The following is a 16,030-nucleotide window of genomic DNA, read 5'->3' as shown; positions in this document are numbered from 1 at the left end:
GGTTCTAATCACACTTTATCTGTGAGCAGTGAGATTTGAATTTCTTGTCATTTTCATAGGTCACAAAATGGTCTTTTGATCCATGTCCCCCCAACCATTTAGCTGTCTGACACATGTTCTCACAGGCTGTGGTCTGCCAACCACCATACTTAGTGACAGAGGATGAAAGCATTCACATAGGCATTTCCTGCTGGTGACTGCTGTGGACTTAGGCGACCCTGAGGGCGGGAGTTGTACAGCTAGCATGTGGGGGCCTCTATTTGGGAAAAGAGCATCAAGTGGGTCGGGCTGGGTCCTTTCAGCCTGTTGTCAGAGTTGCTCTTTAAAATGCTGTGCTGAGGGGCGCCTGGGTGGCGCGGCGGTTGGGCGTCTGCCTTCGGCTCAGGGCGTGATCCCAGTGATCTGGGATCGGGCCCCACATCAGGCTCTTCTGCTATGGGCCTGCTTCTTCCTCTCCCACTCCCCCTGCTTGTGTTCCCTCTCTCGCTGGCTGTCTCTATCTCTGTCGAATAAATAAATAAAATCTTTTTTAAAAAAATAAATAAATAAAAAATAAAATAAATAAAATGCTGTGCTGAGGGGCGCCTGGGTGGTGCAGTCGTTAAGTGTGTGCCTTCGGCTCAGGGCGTGATCCCGGCGTTCTGGGATCAAGCCCCGCATCAGGCTCCTCCACTGGGAGCCTGCTTCTTCCTCTCCCACTCCCCCTGGTTGTGTTCCCTCTCTCGCTGGCTGTCTCTCTCTCTGTCAAATAAATAAATAAAATCTTTAAAAAAATAAAAATAGAAAATAAATAAATAAATAAAATGCTGTGCTGGGACACCTGGCTGGCTCAGTCTGTTAAGCGCCTGCCTGCGGGTCAGGTCATGATCCCGGGGTCCTGGGATCGAGTCTCGTCTCAGGCTTTCTGCTCAGTGGGGAGCCTGCTTCTCCCCTCTCCTGCCTGCCATCCCCCCTGCATGCACACTCTCTCTCTTTCTCTGTCAAAGAAATAAATAAAATCTTTTAAAAATAGAAAATAAAATGCTGTGCAAAGGTCCCGTGTCAGGTCCTGTGACCCTGTTCTGGGAGGATGTTTCTGTGCAGGGCCAGCTGCATTCACTGTGCTGTTGTTACTTGCTTCTAAAGCAGACTCTTCCCTGTGGTCCTTCCTTCCTAGCTCTTCGTCTCATGACCTGTCGGGCACGTGGGAGCACACGAATCTGCAGCGTACCTCGGGCCATTTTAGCTCACTTGGGAGCGTCGACAGCCTGGACCAGACTTCGCAGCCCTACCCCTCAGGACGCCTCTCTGCCACCAAGTCCAACAGCAGCATCGACCACCTGGGCGGCCAGAGCAAACGGGACTCGGCTTACGGCTCCTTCTCCACCAGCTCCAGCACGCCTGACCACACCTTGCCCAAGGCCGATGCCTCCTCTGCGGAGAACATCCTCTACAAAGTGGGCCTGTGGGAGGCCTCCAGGCCAGGCAGCAGCCGGCAGGGCCAGGCTGCCAGCGATCCTCAGGGCCTGGAGGAGAGGCTCGGGCATTTCCCAGCCCGGGTCCCCTGTGACAGCAGCAGAAGCCCCAGGCCAGAGGACAGTCCTGAGGCCAAGCTGGCCACCTCAGGGAGGTCAAATTTTGGGCCTGTCTGGTATGTCCCTGATAAGAAAAAAGCACCTTCCTCCCCTCCCCCGCCCCCTCCGCCTCTCCGCAGTGATAGCTTCGCGGCCACCAAGAGCCACGAGAAGGCCCAGGGCCCTCCGTTCTCAGAGGCAGGCAACGCGCAGCACTTCCCAGGCCTGACCCGCGCCCAGCCCCGCAGCGACTGGAGACCAGACGCCGCCGATCAGCAGTGGAGGCTGGTGCGTCCCAGCAGCGGGAGAAGAGCCGGGAGCTCGGGCTGTGCACCGGATGTCCCCCTGGACGGCGGGGTGCTGCCCTCCGACCCCAGGGCAGGCGGCCTGCCAGGCGCCCCTGGGCGGCTGCAGGCCTCTCTGTCCAGCACGGACGTGCGCTTCCCGCAGTCTTCCTCCGGCTGCCAGCACCCACGCCAGTACAGTGACGAGAGCCCCTTCTCGCACCAGGGCCCCGGGGCCGCCACGTCGCTGAGGGAGCAGCCCCGCGTGGCCGTCCCGGGGGGCCGCCAGGAGCCTTCTGCTGACCGTGGCCCGGACGACGGCCCCCCTCAGGTCAGGTGGCCCGGCGCCGCCAGCCAGAAGGGGGACAGCGGTGGGCAGAGCCGCTACTACTGTGTGACCAGCAGACAGGCGCCGCCGCTCCACGAGGAATCCTGGCCGCCTGACGTGGCCCGGGGCGCCCACGAATACCCTCCCCCACACCCGGTGGGCCAGAAAGCCCGGTGTTCCCTGCCGCAGCACGAGGCAGCCCCGGACCCCCACGAGAGAGACAGGGGTGACCCGGCGGACCGAGCAGCAGAGGGCCGCTCCGCAGGAAGTGAGGAGCCACCAAGAGCCAGCCGCGTGGACAGAGCCGGTCCGAAGAACACTTCAGATGGTTTCACGTGGGCCGACGGAGAAAACAGCAAAATCTCGCGTCAGAAGACGCCGATGCTGCACTCGCTGACCCGGGAGGGGACGCGCCGGCCTGACAATGGCCAGGATGCGGGCCCGGAGAGGCCGCCGCCATTTGACGCCCAGGTGGGCAAACCGACGCGGAGGAGCGACCGGTTCGCCACCACCCTGAGGAACGAGATCCAGATGCGGCGAGCCAAGCTGCAGAAGAGCAAAAGCACGGTGACGCTGACTGGAACGGGGGGAGCCGCGGAAGAGGCCAGCGGCTGGAGAGCGGAGCGCGGAGATGCCACCGGCGCCACCTCAGAAGGGTCCTGCCCGGGCACCTACAGAGAGCACGTGAAGGAGGCCCAGGCCCGCGTCCTGAGGGCCACGTCGTTTAAGCGCCGTGACTTGGACCCCAGCCCAGTGGATCATTACGCAGGGTCACCGGAGCACCGGGCTGAGGAGCACGGCGCGGATCTGGACACCGTCCCCCTCGTCTGGGAGGGGGGCCTGGCCAAGCCGCCCCCGCCTGGAGCGGGCGTGCCGCACGTGCCCCGCATCGGAGGCCGCAGACGGTTCACGCTGGAGCAGAAACTGAAATCCTACTCCGAACCAGAGAAAATGAACGAGGTGGGACTCTCGGGAGATGAGCGCCCTCCCCAGCACCCGGGGACGTCCGAGGAGACCATGGGCACGTTCGCCGACAGGTGGAAGTTCTTTGAGGAAACCAGCAAACCCATTCACCAGAGACCTGGGCAGAGGCAGGCACTCTGGGGGTTCCCGAAGGAGAGGCTGGAGAGGCCGCAGACAGCAGGCCGTGGGTACGAGGGTGCAGAGCCTTGGTTCCAGAAGAGGGCCCGCACGACGTCCTTTGGAGGGAACCCCAGTGGGCACAGAAAAGCGGGGAAGGGGGGAAAACTGGAACCACCTCAGAGACTTGGGACCTTTGCTGAGTATCAGGCCTCTTGGAGGGAACAGAGGACAGCTCTAGAAGCCAGGAGTTCCGGGAGGTATCACTCAGCCGACGACATCTTGGACGCGGGTCTGGAGCAACACGAGAGGCCGCAGTACATTCACGGAAGGTCCCGGTCATCGCCATCCACAGACCTCTACATGCAGGTGAGCCTGGTGCCGCAAGCAAGGACACAGCTGCCCCCTGCCTGCTGTCTTACTGCACCGAGAGGAGGCCCCCCAGAATACAGGGGCCCGATTCCGTGTGACTTGCGTCCAGCTGTTTGACCACGCACGTGCTCCAGCTCTTTTGGCGTCAGCTTGTGTGAAAGGGACGTGGGGACAGATCGAGACATTCGTGACCGTTTAAGTGCCATCTTTGCATGCACATGTCGGGTCCCCAGCCTTGGTCTCATTCTTGCTTCAGCTGTTTTTCCCCATGAGTAGCGTGCCCCGACCTTAGCACCACGTGAAGAATTTGCAGGGAGCTCTGCAAAATGGCAGGTTCTCCTCCGAAATGGAAAGGGAGGGGTACTTTATGTAAAGGGGCCAGACAGTGTATGATAGCCAGTCTTCAAACCTTGAGGCCATTTACAGTTTTTAGAGTTTGTTCTTTTCAGTTTTCAGTTGTTTTTTTTTTTTTTTAATATATAGAGATTGCTCCAGGGTAAATGTAATTTAACATGCAATGCATTAAACCGTTGCATGTTTTATAAGGTTTAACAGTTCTGGCGGTAAAAGTTGACTTTAAGCTTTCTTTTAGAAAAGCACGGTATTCATAGCCATACTCAGAGTCGATTGCCACATTCACCCTCCCTCTCTCTGCCTGTTCTGCCTCTTAAACCTGCCTTTATATGTTTCAAAGAAATTGCTTACGGCCAGAAACGTGGTTTCTTTTCAAAAGAACCAGTAGCGGGTTTAGGACGGGATAGTCAGTATGTGCATGGAAGGAGTGCTGCCTGTTTCTTCGTGGCGTCCTGGTGCTGACAGGCCTGCAGATGCTGCACCTGTGGCTTTCTCTCGTGGCTGTGTCCCGGCCCGTGGCCCGCACAGCGTGACCTCTGAGAATTGCATGCGTGCTCACTCAGGAGAGGACAATCCCAGACTCTGACAAGTCCTAGCACTGGAGGCTTTGCCATAGTACGTTGTAACCGGCTGTATGTGGGTTGGTCTTTGTTTTTGTTTCTACTTGGCCACTTGTGTCCCATGGCTCTACAGTCCTCACATAGGCCTTCTGCTACCTGCTCAGAACAGAAGCAGACCTACGGTCTAGTTCATTTGTTTTGATAGACCGGTTTGGAGAGCTGAGCTTGCCAGCCCCGTGGCCGAGTGGCAGTACGAGCCAGCAGGCTGCGTCATTGCCTTCGTGGTGCGGGCCCACAGGGCAAACCCACAATGAGGGGGTTCATAATAATAGATGTCTTAAAGAAGGCAGTTGGATGACTTGGTGTGTCACTGTGCTGTTCTTGGCAGGAAGCTTCCATCGAACCACAACAGCAAGTGGGGGACCCTGGTGAGCACAGAGAGCTTCCCTCCGCAGTCTGGGCTGAGGACGGACATCCCCGTCCGAGGTAGGTGAATTTTGGATTTGGGTTTGCTAAGAAGACTCTCGGGGGTGGCCTTTGTGGTGGGTGAATGCTTGGGGAACGTGATTGGGCATCTGTTTTTTGCCAAACCCGGAGTGGCTGCCAAGTGGACGCAGTCTGCAGCGTGCCTGGGTGCAGACGGCGTGGTGTCTTTTGAGCAGAGGCTGCAGCCCTGCACCGCGGCCAGGAGAAGCGTCTCCAGGGCGGTGACGCCTTCTCATGCCATCGTGGCATGTTTTGGTTCTTAAAATGGCTGCTGTGTTTTCTGTACAGTAAGGTTCTTTATGTTGAGAAAATGAGAAATCCAGTGTCATGGGCTTGAATGGAGTGCTTCATCCAGGACGCTTGAGTGAAAGGATGCTTTAATGATCGAGTACACGGCTGGGTTGCCGGGGCATGGTCCCCACAGCACAGTCGCCTGGAAGGATCGTCAGGAAGGAATGGAGCCAGCCTTTCTAAATTGGGCTTATTTTGAGCGTGAAAATAGAAATCAGTTCTGTTGGCTCCTCGAGAGGATCGGAGCACCTGGCAGAATTGTGGACAGCAGTGCTGTGTTACCGTGTTGAGTGCCGCAATTCTGAAATGGGGCCAGCGTAGCGGTCGGACTGTAGCAAGGATGGAATTTAGATTACATAGATAGGTAGATAGACAGACAGACAGTGTCATCTTGCCCTTGATATGCATGAGGAGGGAAGGAGGGAAAAGCGTAGATTACTGTAGGACCTGTGGTATCACCTTATTTTAAAAGGGCTCATAGATGCGTGGAAATAAATGTACACAATTGGGTCAGTGAATGTAGACTTTTTTGTTGCTTTGGTGTGATTCTGATTCTGGTGACTGGTGTGGTATTCAGATTTAAACACTTAACATCATAAGGTTCTCTGGCAGAAATAACCAATTTAAATGCTTGCCTTTAAGTGCCTTCTAAATGGGGTCTTATTTCACTGGGCTTTAAACTTGAGTGCTGTTAGCCGTATATGAGAGCATCCAATCTTTATGTGGCTCTGAGGGGACAAGAGTGGCATTTTGTGTAGGAGGTCCCTGCCATCCCCGGTCTGCAAGGCTGAATCCAAGAATCCCTGGCTAAGAAGGAATGACAGATTCAGCAGTTTCTGAGAAACACAATTAGAGCTTTATTCCGAGAGATTCTGAGTGAGTCCTATGCCCCGCACCAGCTGTGATCTCTCCCAGCCGGCTGCTGGGCTCTGCTGCTGTCGTGAAGGTCCTCAGTGCTCCCCGCACGTGCAGACGCTGGCTTTGCACCTGTGCTTCTGCCACAGGCACGACACTTCCACTGCAGAGGGCTTAGCCCATCTGCTGTGAATGGAGTCCTAGTGAATAGCTGTAACGTTCGTTCGCCGTGTGTGTGTGTGTGTGTGTGTGTGCGTGCGCGCGCGCGCCGTAAATGGCACTATCAATGGCGAGAGGGTCGAGAGGAACAGCAGGAGGGACCACCTGCTTCCTTTATCATAGCACACTGCATAACCACTCTGAAGAAATTAGTTCCAGAGCCTTCTGCTTTTGAGCTGCAGAACCGGCGATTTTTAGAATTGTGTGTGCTTTCAAAGAGTGGCGAGACTCCATGAAATTCCAGAACAGGAACATGGAAAAGCCATTTTCAGCTTTTTTCAGAGAATGTTTATTTTCTGAAGTATCGGTAAGAAATAGCGTACTTAAAACATTGAATGTGGGAATAAAAGAAATGAAAATTCAGGTCAAGGACTGTCTTTTTGCTCACCAAAACCAAAATCCTTTAATGCAGAGATTTAAAGACACCTAATGTTTTGCATAAATTTAAAACAATATAAACATGTGTATAAAAAATATTAATTACTGGGGTACCTTAATTCGGCTCAGTCAGTAGAGCGTGTGTCTCTTGATCTCACGGTTGTGAGTTTGAGCCCCACGTTGGGCATAGAGATTACTTAAAAATGAAATCTTAAAAAAAAAGAAAGGTACTGATCTGATAAGTACTGGTGCAGGATAGTGAATGTTTTTCATTGTATTCTGTTGAGACAACAGAATAGCATGAAGATAAGAGTTACTTGTTCATTCAGATCACATTGAGAACATTTTTGTGAGGTTCAAGATTCTGTCCTACATAAAGATATGCAGGACAAAGGTTCTGCTCCCGAAGGACCTCACAGTGTAGGAGGGAAGGAGAGACACCAGTACTTACGACAGAAATGATGACCCATAATTAGAATTTTTGTAAAAAATTATGTGGTGCTTCAGAATCTTGGAGGAAAGAGGATGAGGTGACTTGTGGCTGAGTCATGGGGAAGACAGGTGGCGTGTGAGCTGAAAGAAACCCAAAGCCAGGAAGGCAGATCCCATTGCATTTGCTTACTTCTAGCTTTTCCTGTGGCGAGCAGCCCCCTTTACCCACCCCAACTGACTTCACCCCCCAGCTTGTCCTGTTCTCAGAGGTTTTGCACCAGCTCTCCGAGCTCAGTCGTTAGGACCGGCAGGAGTCTGCCTCCTGCAAATTCTCTCCCCCACTGACTGGGGTACCTCATACACTGGATGTAGTAGCTTGCTTGGGCGTTCTGACCAAATACCACAGGCTGGGCGACATCGACAAGAGAAATTTATTATCTCAGTCTTCTGGAGGCCAGAAGCCCAAGATCAAGGGGTCAGCAGGTTTGGTTGCTCCCAGGGCTTCCCTTCACGACTTGCACATAGCCACCTCCTCCCCGTGTCCCCACGTGGTCTTCCCTCTGTGTGTCTCTTCCCAGTCTCTTGTAAGAACACCATTCAGATTGGATTAGGATTCGCCCTGATGACTTCATTTTACCTTACTTACCTCTTTAAAAACCCTGTCTCCAAATAGTCACATCCTGGGGTCCTAGGAGTTAGAACTTCAACTTAGAGATTTTAGAGGGATACAATGACTCCCTAACCCTGGGAGAAATGTCCTTTCTGCCTTATACCTTGTAACTAGTGCTGTCAGCTGCCTCAGCGCTCTAGGGAAGTGTCATCCTGTCATTGAGCTGATGAGGCCACACCGGATGTGGGAGCATTTCAAATAAAAGGAAGAGGGAGGCTGCCATCCGCGAGTGTGGCTGGTGATGAGGGCATTTGGCAAAACCTCTCTAGAGGGCTTTTGGGAGGCATGTAAGCCTTACTGTTGCAGGCACCTTGTGACTCAACGATTCTGCTTTTAAGACTTTACCTTCTGGGTACAAGAGGCACACAGAGGCATTCTCCGCAGAGGCAGTGTGGGGAGGAGGATGTCTCTGACGCTCACCTGGTAGAAGTGTTTGTGTACCCTCTCCTGGTTCTCATGGAGCCACCCCTGTGCTGCCTGCCGGTCTCCCTGCCTGGATGGCTGCTACTGCCTCTGAACAGAGTGGAGATGAAAATCCTGTCCTTGCCCGTCCAGCACCCCCCACCCCTTGCAGGGGCTTCCATCCGAGCCACAGTTCCTCTGGTCACCTTGCGGCACAAGCCAGACCCTGCCCCCCCCCCCCCCCAGTGTAGCACATTGCTCTGTGAGGAGCTCTGCTTCAACTCTCTGGGATCAAGTTCTCGCCTTCTTTGTCCAAGTTTTCATCATCTCCAGCCTGGACCATAGCTGCTGCCTCCTTGCTGGTCTTGGAATATAAATTAAATTATAATTGTCCCCACTCCCAAACCATGCAGTGGCTTCTGGTTGCACTTGGAATAAAGTGCAAGCTCCTGACCATGACCTGCGAGGCCCTGTATGGCCCTGTTTTTTTCAGGGCATCCTTTGTCACTCTCCTTTCCCATCCGGGCTCAGGACTCATTGCCACCTTTCTGTCCTTTGAACAAGCCTAGTTCATTTCTTCCTCAGGGCCTTGATGCTTATTAAACGGCTGTTCTTGGAATACCACAAGCCTAATCTCAGGACATCTACCTAGCAAATGGCAGTTGGGTGTTCATACTCAGTTTGGGGAAGGCACCCTGTGTAAGCACAGTGGCTGAAAGATGAATGGACCAGTTTTCAGGTGGATGAATGGAGATAGGGGCAGGTGATGGGTAGATAAATAGATGGGTAAATGGATGGATAAACAGGGTGGATTGGTAGATGAATGAATGGGTACCCGCTAACAGCCCTTGGTTCAGTCCTTGGTTATGGAGAATAGTGGTCCATGTTGGTACATTCTGTCTGCTGAATTTTTATTTAAGATTTTAGTTTACACAATAGCAAGTGAAATGGGCTTGTCTTTCTATCCTGGCAAAACATTAAGAATCAAAACACAAACATCTCAAAATAGATTTGGTAGTGGACTTGTTTTGCAGTATCATATTTTAAAGCTTGTAAGAAAGCTAAGTTGTGCTGTGGTCAGTTACTGCTCTCAGATTTGAGGTTCAGTGAGTACTGTGTTCAGGGAGGCTCTGGAGACCAAAGGCGAATGGAGATCTGGGGGTGGAGCACGGTGGCTGTGGGTGCTGGCAGGTTCCATCCTCATAACTGCGTTGCAGCCATTTCCGCCCCCACCTTTGGGAGCTCTGCCAATGGGCTGGCACTGACCTGCAGGCTTGTATCTTGTTGGGACAGATGAGCGAGGAGGAGGAGGAGAGATTCAGATATTCTGAATCCCAACAGCAGCCGTAAACTTGAATCCGTATGAAATCGAGCTCGTTAGGGGAAATGTGCTTTATATAAAATTCATAAACAAGCTAAACCCACCCGGGGGTCACCTTCCTGTACATTTTCCCCGAGGGGTGACTTGGCGTGCAGAGGTTTATGCGAACACTGATTTTCCGTTTACTAAACAAGCTTCTTACAAATAGTAAGAGAGATTGCCCCGCCAAACTCTACTCATTTGTGGCTTTAGGGAAGACATTTGCTTTTCCTGGCCCTCAATTAGCCAAGGGGCAATTGCAGCTTTCCATTCTGAACTGCTCCGCCGGGAAATTACGAAGCCCAGCCCGTGCTGGGATAACAAGGCGACACTCCAGCTTGGACGCTTTCCAGGGCGGAGCCAGCATCAGGCGGAGCCAGCATGGGGCGTAGCTTCCTCCCTGGGCCGTGGTCTTTGTGTGTGGAGTGCTTGCGGACCTCCCTCTGCCCTCCCTCCTGGAGAGGCGAAAGGGCGCCTCCGGAAAATCCCTGACGGGGGTGAGGGCTGCGGGCTGCGGGGTTGTAACTCTAGTTCCTCCCCGCACGTATAGCCACGTGGCTTTAGGAATCGCGGAGTCGGGGCTAGAGCGCGACCACACATTTGTTTCCTTGCTGGTCTGGCCTGGTGACTTCACGTTATTTGGGAGGAAGCGTGGCGAGGCCAGCGTTGTGTGGGTTACAGGGTTTGGGGCTGGGGAGGAGAGGGAGAGCCAGAGCCAAGACTGGAAGAAGAGGCGGGCCAACGGAGGGCGAGCGGCACTCCCTGCACCGAGTGCTGTGCAGAGGCCCGGGGGAGGGAAGGAGACGCAGACGGACCGCAGACCCGACTTCCGGGTTCCGGGTTCCGGGCGCCGGGCGCCGGGTGCCGGGTTCCGGGCGGGGGAGCGAAGCCTTCCGCGAGCCGCGGGCAGAAGGCAGCCTCTGCCTCCCAGCAGCCGGAACTGCGGCGCTCACGTAACTTCCGGTGCTCTCCCGGGGAGACCGAGCCGTCCCATCGGGAGCTGCGCCTGCGCCCCTGCTGGCCAGTGGAGCTACCAGCCGGCAGGCCGCGGCGTCCGCTTCCCAGGTGGAGATACCTCCACAGCTGTCCAGATGCAGTAATTCTCTGCTCTTTTATCCTTTTGTCTCTCCTGTCTACTTGACAGCTCTTTTCAGAGCCCAGACCCTTGTTGGCTCGCCTTCGTTGAATTTGCACGCAAAGGTGCTCATCAGCGTTTTTGCTTTTCTGCAGAAATCCATCTAAACATACCGAGACCCATCTCCTCTCATCTTTCCAGCCGTGCTTCTCTCTTCTAGGCTGTGTTTTAGGGGTGAGATGGACTGGGAAGCACCCACTCAGACGGCCGTACAGATTTAAATGCTCCTTACATTGACGCTGTTCATATTGTCAAAGGCATTGGCCAAGTCTGCTCTGCCTCCTTTGGAGATAATCTTTGTTGCCTTTTAACTTTTGTAGACTCTTCTGGTTGATTGGCTAGTTAAGGTGCTTTCCATCTTGACTCAAGAACCAAGCTGTGAAGTATGTCTCCAGTTCCTGTTCTACTGGGATCTAATGTGGCACTCTACTGAGTCTATATTAAGTTGGGTTTCCTAACATTTGTGGGTAAAGCCAAATGTCTTGATTAAACCTGAGTGATTAACCCATGTTAGAAATATACGCACATCTCAGGGCGCCTGAATGGAATGGTCAGTTAAGCTTCTGACTGGATTTCGGCTCAGGGTGTGATCTCAGGGTCCTGAGATCCAGCTCCTCCTGGGTTCACGCTCAGTGTGAAGTCTGCGATTCTCTCTCCCTCTCCCTCTGTGCCTCCCACTTATGTTCTCTCTTTCTCTCTCAAATAAATAAATATAGGGGCGCCTGGGTGGCACGGCGGTTAAGCGTCTGCCTTCGGCTCAGGGCGTGATCCCAGCGTTACGGGATTGAGCCCCACATCAGGCTCCTCCGCTATGAGCCTGCTTCTTCCTCTCCCACTCCCCCTGCTTGTGTTCCCTCTCTCGCTGGCTGTCTCTATCTCTGTCGAATAAATAAATAAAATCTTTAAAAATAAATAAATAAATAAATCTTGGAAAGAATAGAAAAGAAATACATGTACATCTCATCCATGAACTGTGAACATTGGCTTTCAGTTCCCTCCCTTGCAGAAGGTACAGCCTGTGAGAGGGCATGATAGTGTTCTTGTAGGATGGTAACGTGACTAAGCATCGTGCAAAAGTGGACATTCTAGAATAATGGCAGACTGAAAACTTGTTTCACAGAGAAGAGCAAGGTGTGGGCAAGCAAGGTCATCAGGGATGACCCAGTAGGTGGCTGAGTCAATGCATTCCTTCTACACCTGCCTGCCCCCAAGGCCACCTTCCGTAGCATTCATTTTTAGAAACTTTGAAAAGGAGGCACCAAATGCAGGCAGCTAGTTTGTTTGGGGTCAGGGTAAGGCAGCTTAATTGCACAAGTTTTCCCTTTGCTCTTTTTCCTTTGTTGGCATTTATTTTTATATTAGAGCTCTGAAATCATTGTGTGTGTGGAAGACCATTGGGGAATGTTGGGCCCACCGATGTTGAGCTGCCTCACAAGATGACTGTGAGGACTGGACAGCCATCAGGTTCTCTGTTCCACCTCCTTCCCCTTAAGACCCACAGGCTTGTAGATATCTCTACATAGGGCCACAGTGGCTGGGCTCTGTCTCTGAGGTTGCTCTAAATTACTTGCCTTTTTTTTTTTTTTTTAATGGGGTTTTAAAGATTGATTTAATGGTAGGACTCACATAACCTAAACTTTACTATTTGAATGTGTATCATTTAGTACATTCATGTTGTGCAGCCGTGACCACTATCTAGTTCCAGAACATTTTGTCTCCCCAAGAGAAAACCACCTACCCATTGAGCAGGCACTCTTGAACTGGGTTTACTTTCTTTAACTTGAAAGGTAACTTGAAGTGATCCCCTCTATGCAGTAAGAGTGTCTTACTCCAACACAGTTGCCATCAGTGGGATGTGAGATGGATACCTGGCTGTCAGAACTCATTTCCCACAGACTCAGTGTGTTACGTGGTTGTTGGATTCTTGCAGCTAGTCTCAAATCAGTTTAACTCATACATTTGCTGAAGGTCCACACATTTGAAATTAAAAAAACGGGTCTGCAAATCACCTGTTTCTCTTAAGCAATCTAAAAATTCATCCAAATCTTTGTAAGTGTGTGTTAGACTTGCACATCCCCCGAGAATTCATAGACAACAACAGAGCCAGGAGCATGCTCTGTGTCTGTGCTCCCATCCCTAGCCACCCTCTTTCCTCCCACCCCCAATACAGAAATCATCACCACCTCCAGCAGAACTCAGAGGAAGGGAAGGTGAAGGAGGACAGTGAAGCATGGATAGTGGCAGGGTGGTAGCCTGAAAAGTACATCTAGTTCAAGTTTTCTCAAACAGCATGTGGAGCATATTCTTGGGACTATGCACATTCTCCTTGTGAGTGTAATTTTTTGTTTTTGTTTCCATATTAACCCTTAAGTTCATAACAGAATATACTGCACGGTGTGCATGACCACACCTTGTACGTGTGGGAGTGTCTCACTGCCAGTGCTAATAATGTAACTGTCCGCAGCTGGGAGGGAAGAATCTGTGCATGTTCTCCCGCAGACACCAGGCTCTGTCTCTAGATGAAGGAAAAGGCATCCAGGTGCCAGGCCCTCAGAGCTCTCTGTCCTGTCTGTCAAAAGAAAAGTGGTGGGTAAAATGAGTCCTTCTGTGACATCTGGGAAACTGTGGTAGCTGAACCCAGGAGAAGTGGTGGTGCTGAGGTATCTGGGACCACAGCAGAAACACTCCCAGCAAAACCGCATCACTTGTCGCATTAAACATTCGCTTGATAGTTTTGCTCTCATATAATTGCAAATTTGTTTTGTATTTCATAGCCTAAGAGCTGTGAAAATAAGGAAAAGAAAATGTTTTCTATTTAGACATATTTCACAATACAGTAAAAAGTAAAACCATACACTGCATGATTCCACATGTAGGCAGATCTTTAGAGACAGAAAGTAGATTCAGTGGCCAGGAATTGAGGGCTGGGGGGGAATGGGAATGACTGCTAGAGTGGGTATGGAGTTTCTTTTGGGGGTGATGAAAATATTCAGGAATTACATAGTACTGATGGGTGCATAACTCTGTGAATAGACAAAAACCACTGAATTGTATACTTTCATAGGGTAAATTTTATGGTATTTAGACTTCACCAATTTTTAAAAATCTGTCAACACTGAGATGCCACAGGAAAAAAAGTTAATTTAAAATGAGTCTGTGCATTACTCAAGTCTGAGCAATGCAGCTGCAGCTCTGAGGTCAACAAAGTTTGTAAAGGGTCAGGCAGTGAATATCCTTGGCTTCGGGGGACAGACTGTTCCTGTTGTGATGACTCAACTCTTGTAGCATGGACGCGGCCATGAACGTATGGGCGTATGCGTAGCTCTGCTCCAGGAAAACTTGACAGGAAAGGTTTGCCAGCCCTGGGGTCTGGTCCAGGGATGGCTGTCCATGAGTGTACTTTCAGGGATGGGAATGTGGGACCTGCATGGCGGTCTGTCTAGATATCTCAAAGAGACTTCTTTTTATGATTCTCTTGCAAGAATGAGATCCATTTCTGTCTTCATTTTACTTGTCTTTTGGGTGGTGGTTAAATTTCAGGAGTTTACACTGTCCACCCAAGCAGGGGTGGCCGTGGCTCCTTCACAGCGTGGGAGTAGAGGTGAGTGCAGGATGCTCTAACCGTGGGCTCCTTTTGTGATGTTCTGCCTTGCAGCGATGGCACGGGGTAGGGAGGGCACCCTCAGCCCCTAGAGACTGGCCTGCCACATTAGGCGAAGTGACTCGGGAAGGGCTTAACACTTCACCAAGACTGCCTGAGAGGCTAGGGGGAAGAGTGCTTCTGGAATGTAAGTGCTAGGGTGCTTATCTTGTTCTGTTCCCTTTTTATTGGTGGAATTTTTCAAGAGCACAAATGTTCCACGTCAAAGACAGGGATACACACGCAATTTATTCCAAGTATTTATAATGTAAAGTCTCAATAGCATTAGCATAGCTTAAGCTATGAAAAGACGTGAGAGTCCTAGACACCCTGATAATTATGCCTCACTCAAGTAAACAAGGATGTATGAAAACCCAAATTATAAATCTTAATATTATAAAAGTGCTTTCTCTTTGGAAATAACTCATTGAGGGCATTCTTTAAAAATTCCTCAAGCATGGGGCGCCTGGGTGGCTCAGTCATTAAGCGTCTGCCTTCGGCCGGTCGTGATGCCGGCATTCTGGGATTGAGCCCCACATCGGGCTCCTCCACTGGGAGCCTGCTTCTTCCTCTCCCACTGCCCCTGCTTGTGTTCCCTCTCTCACTGGCTGTCTTTCTCTCTGTCAAATAAATAAATAAAATCTTTAAAAAAAAAAAATCCTCAAGCACAACCAGCATCCAGGTCTTGTTTTCCAGTACCCTTCTGTAATCAGAGCAGCCAGTGCTTCTTGCAGGGGATGGCTGGGTTTAGGGCCGGGGCAGGGGTTATACAGAATGAGCCTGGAACGTCTTGCAGTGCCAAAAAGTAAGGAAGGACTAAACCAAACAAGCCCAACAACAATAAGGATATCTCAAAGGGACACAGGAGCCAACTGAAAGAGCTTCCTATGACCACAGTTGGAACAACTGAAACAACGAAATAAAGTAGTGTTAGATTGTGACCCAGTGTATAAAGTAAGTATTCCTGAGTCCGTACTGATGATAAACATAAATGATTGAATAAATAAGTGGAGAGAGAAAAGACAAGTCTCTTGTTCAGAAAAATTCCACATACTCTGTATAGCTCCTCTGTCCTCAAGGAAGTGGAGCAGAACTCCTGGCTCCTTAAATATGGACTGTGTATGGGCAACCTCCTTCCAGAGAGGGCAGGATGGAAAGCTAGAGGGAGAGAAGGCGCTTCTGATGGAGAAACTGACCTGTGCTAACCCCTGCCAGCTGGTGCACGGAGATCAGTTGTGTTGACAGCATGACCCTTGCTAGCCTATGCGAATAGCACTTTCTACCTTTGTGATCTTCCCCAAAATCCATAACCATAATCGTGAAAAAAAATCAGACAAATCCCAGTTAAGAGACATTCTACAAAATGCCTGAACAGGACTCCTCAGAATGGTCAGGGGCATCAAGAACAAGGAAGTTCTGGGGAGCTGTGCCTTAGGGGAAGCCAAGGAGACGTGACAACTAATTGTAACGTACCCTGGACAGGGTCCTGGGACAGAAGAAGGACATTAAGTAAAAAAGAAATCTGAAACAAGTGTGGGCTTCAGTTAATATTAATGTCCCCAGATTGGCTCATTAATTATAACAAATGTTACCATACGAACATAAGAGGTTAACTGTCGGGGAGACCGGTC

The 16,030-nt window shown here is 51.2% G+C and overlaps 1 protein-coding gene across 3 annotated transcripts in view; it reads left to right on the top strand.

Annotated features, from left to right (window-relative positions):
* SHROOM2 (shroom family member 2) overlaps nt 1-16,030 on the top strand; it is a 136,369-nt gene that overhangs the window by 80,264 nt on the left and 40,075 nt on the right. For all 3 annotated transcript variants that reach the window (XM_045813650.2, XM_045813652.2, XM_045813649.2), the window contains exons 4-5: nt 1,157-3,614; nt 4,920-5,017. In XM_045813650.2, coding sequence (XP_045669606.2) covers nt 1,157-3,614; nt 4,920-5,017 — 2,556 coding nt within the window. The remainder of the gene's footprint in view (nt 1-1,156; nt 3,615-4,919; nt 5,018-16,030) is intronic.

The sequence above is a fragment of the Ursus americanus genome, chromosome X, assembly GCF_024610735.1.
Source record: "Ursus americanus isolate L20-20 chromosome X, mUrsAme1.1.p, whole genome shotgun sequence".
Classification (NCBI taxonomy): domain Eukaryota; kingdom Metazoa; phylum Chordata; class Mammalia; order Carnivora; family Ursidae; genus Ursus; species Ursus americanus.
This window is presented reverse-complemented; position numbering and strand designations above follow the sequence as displayed.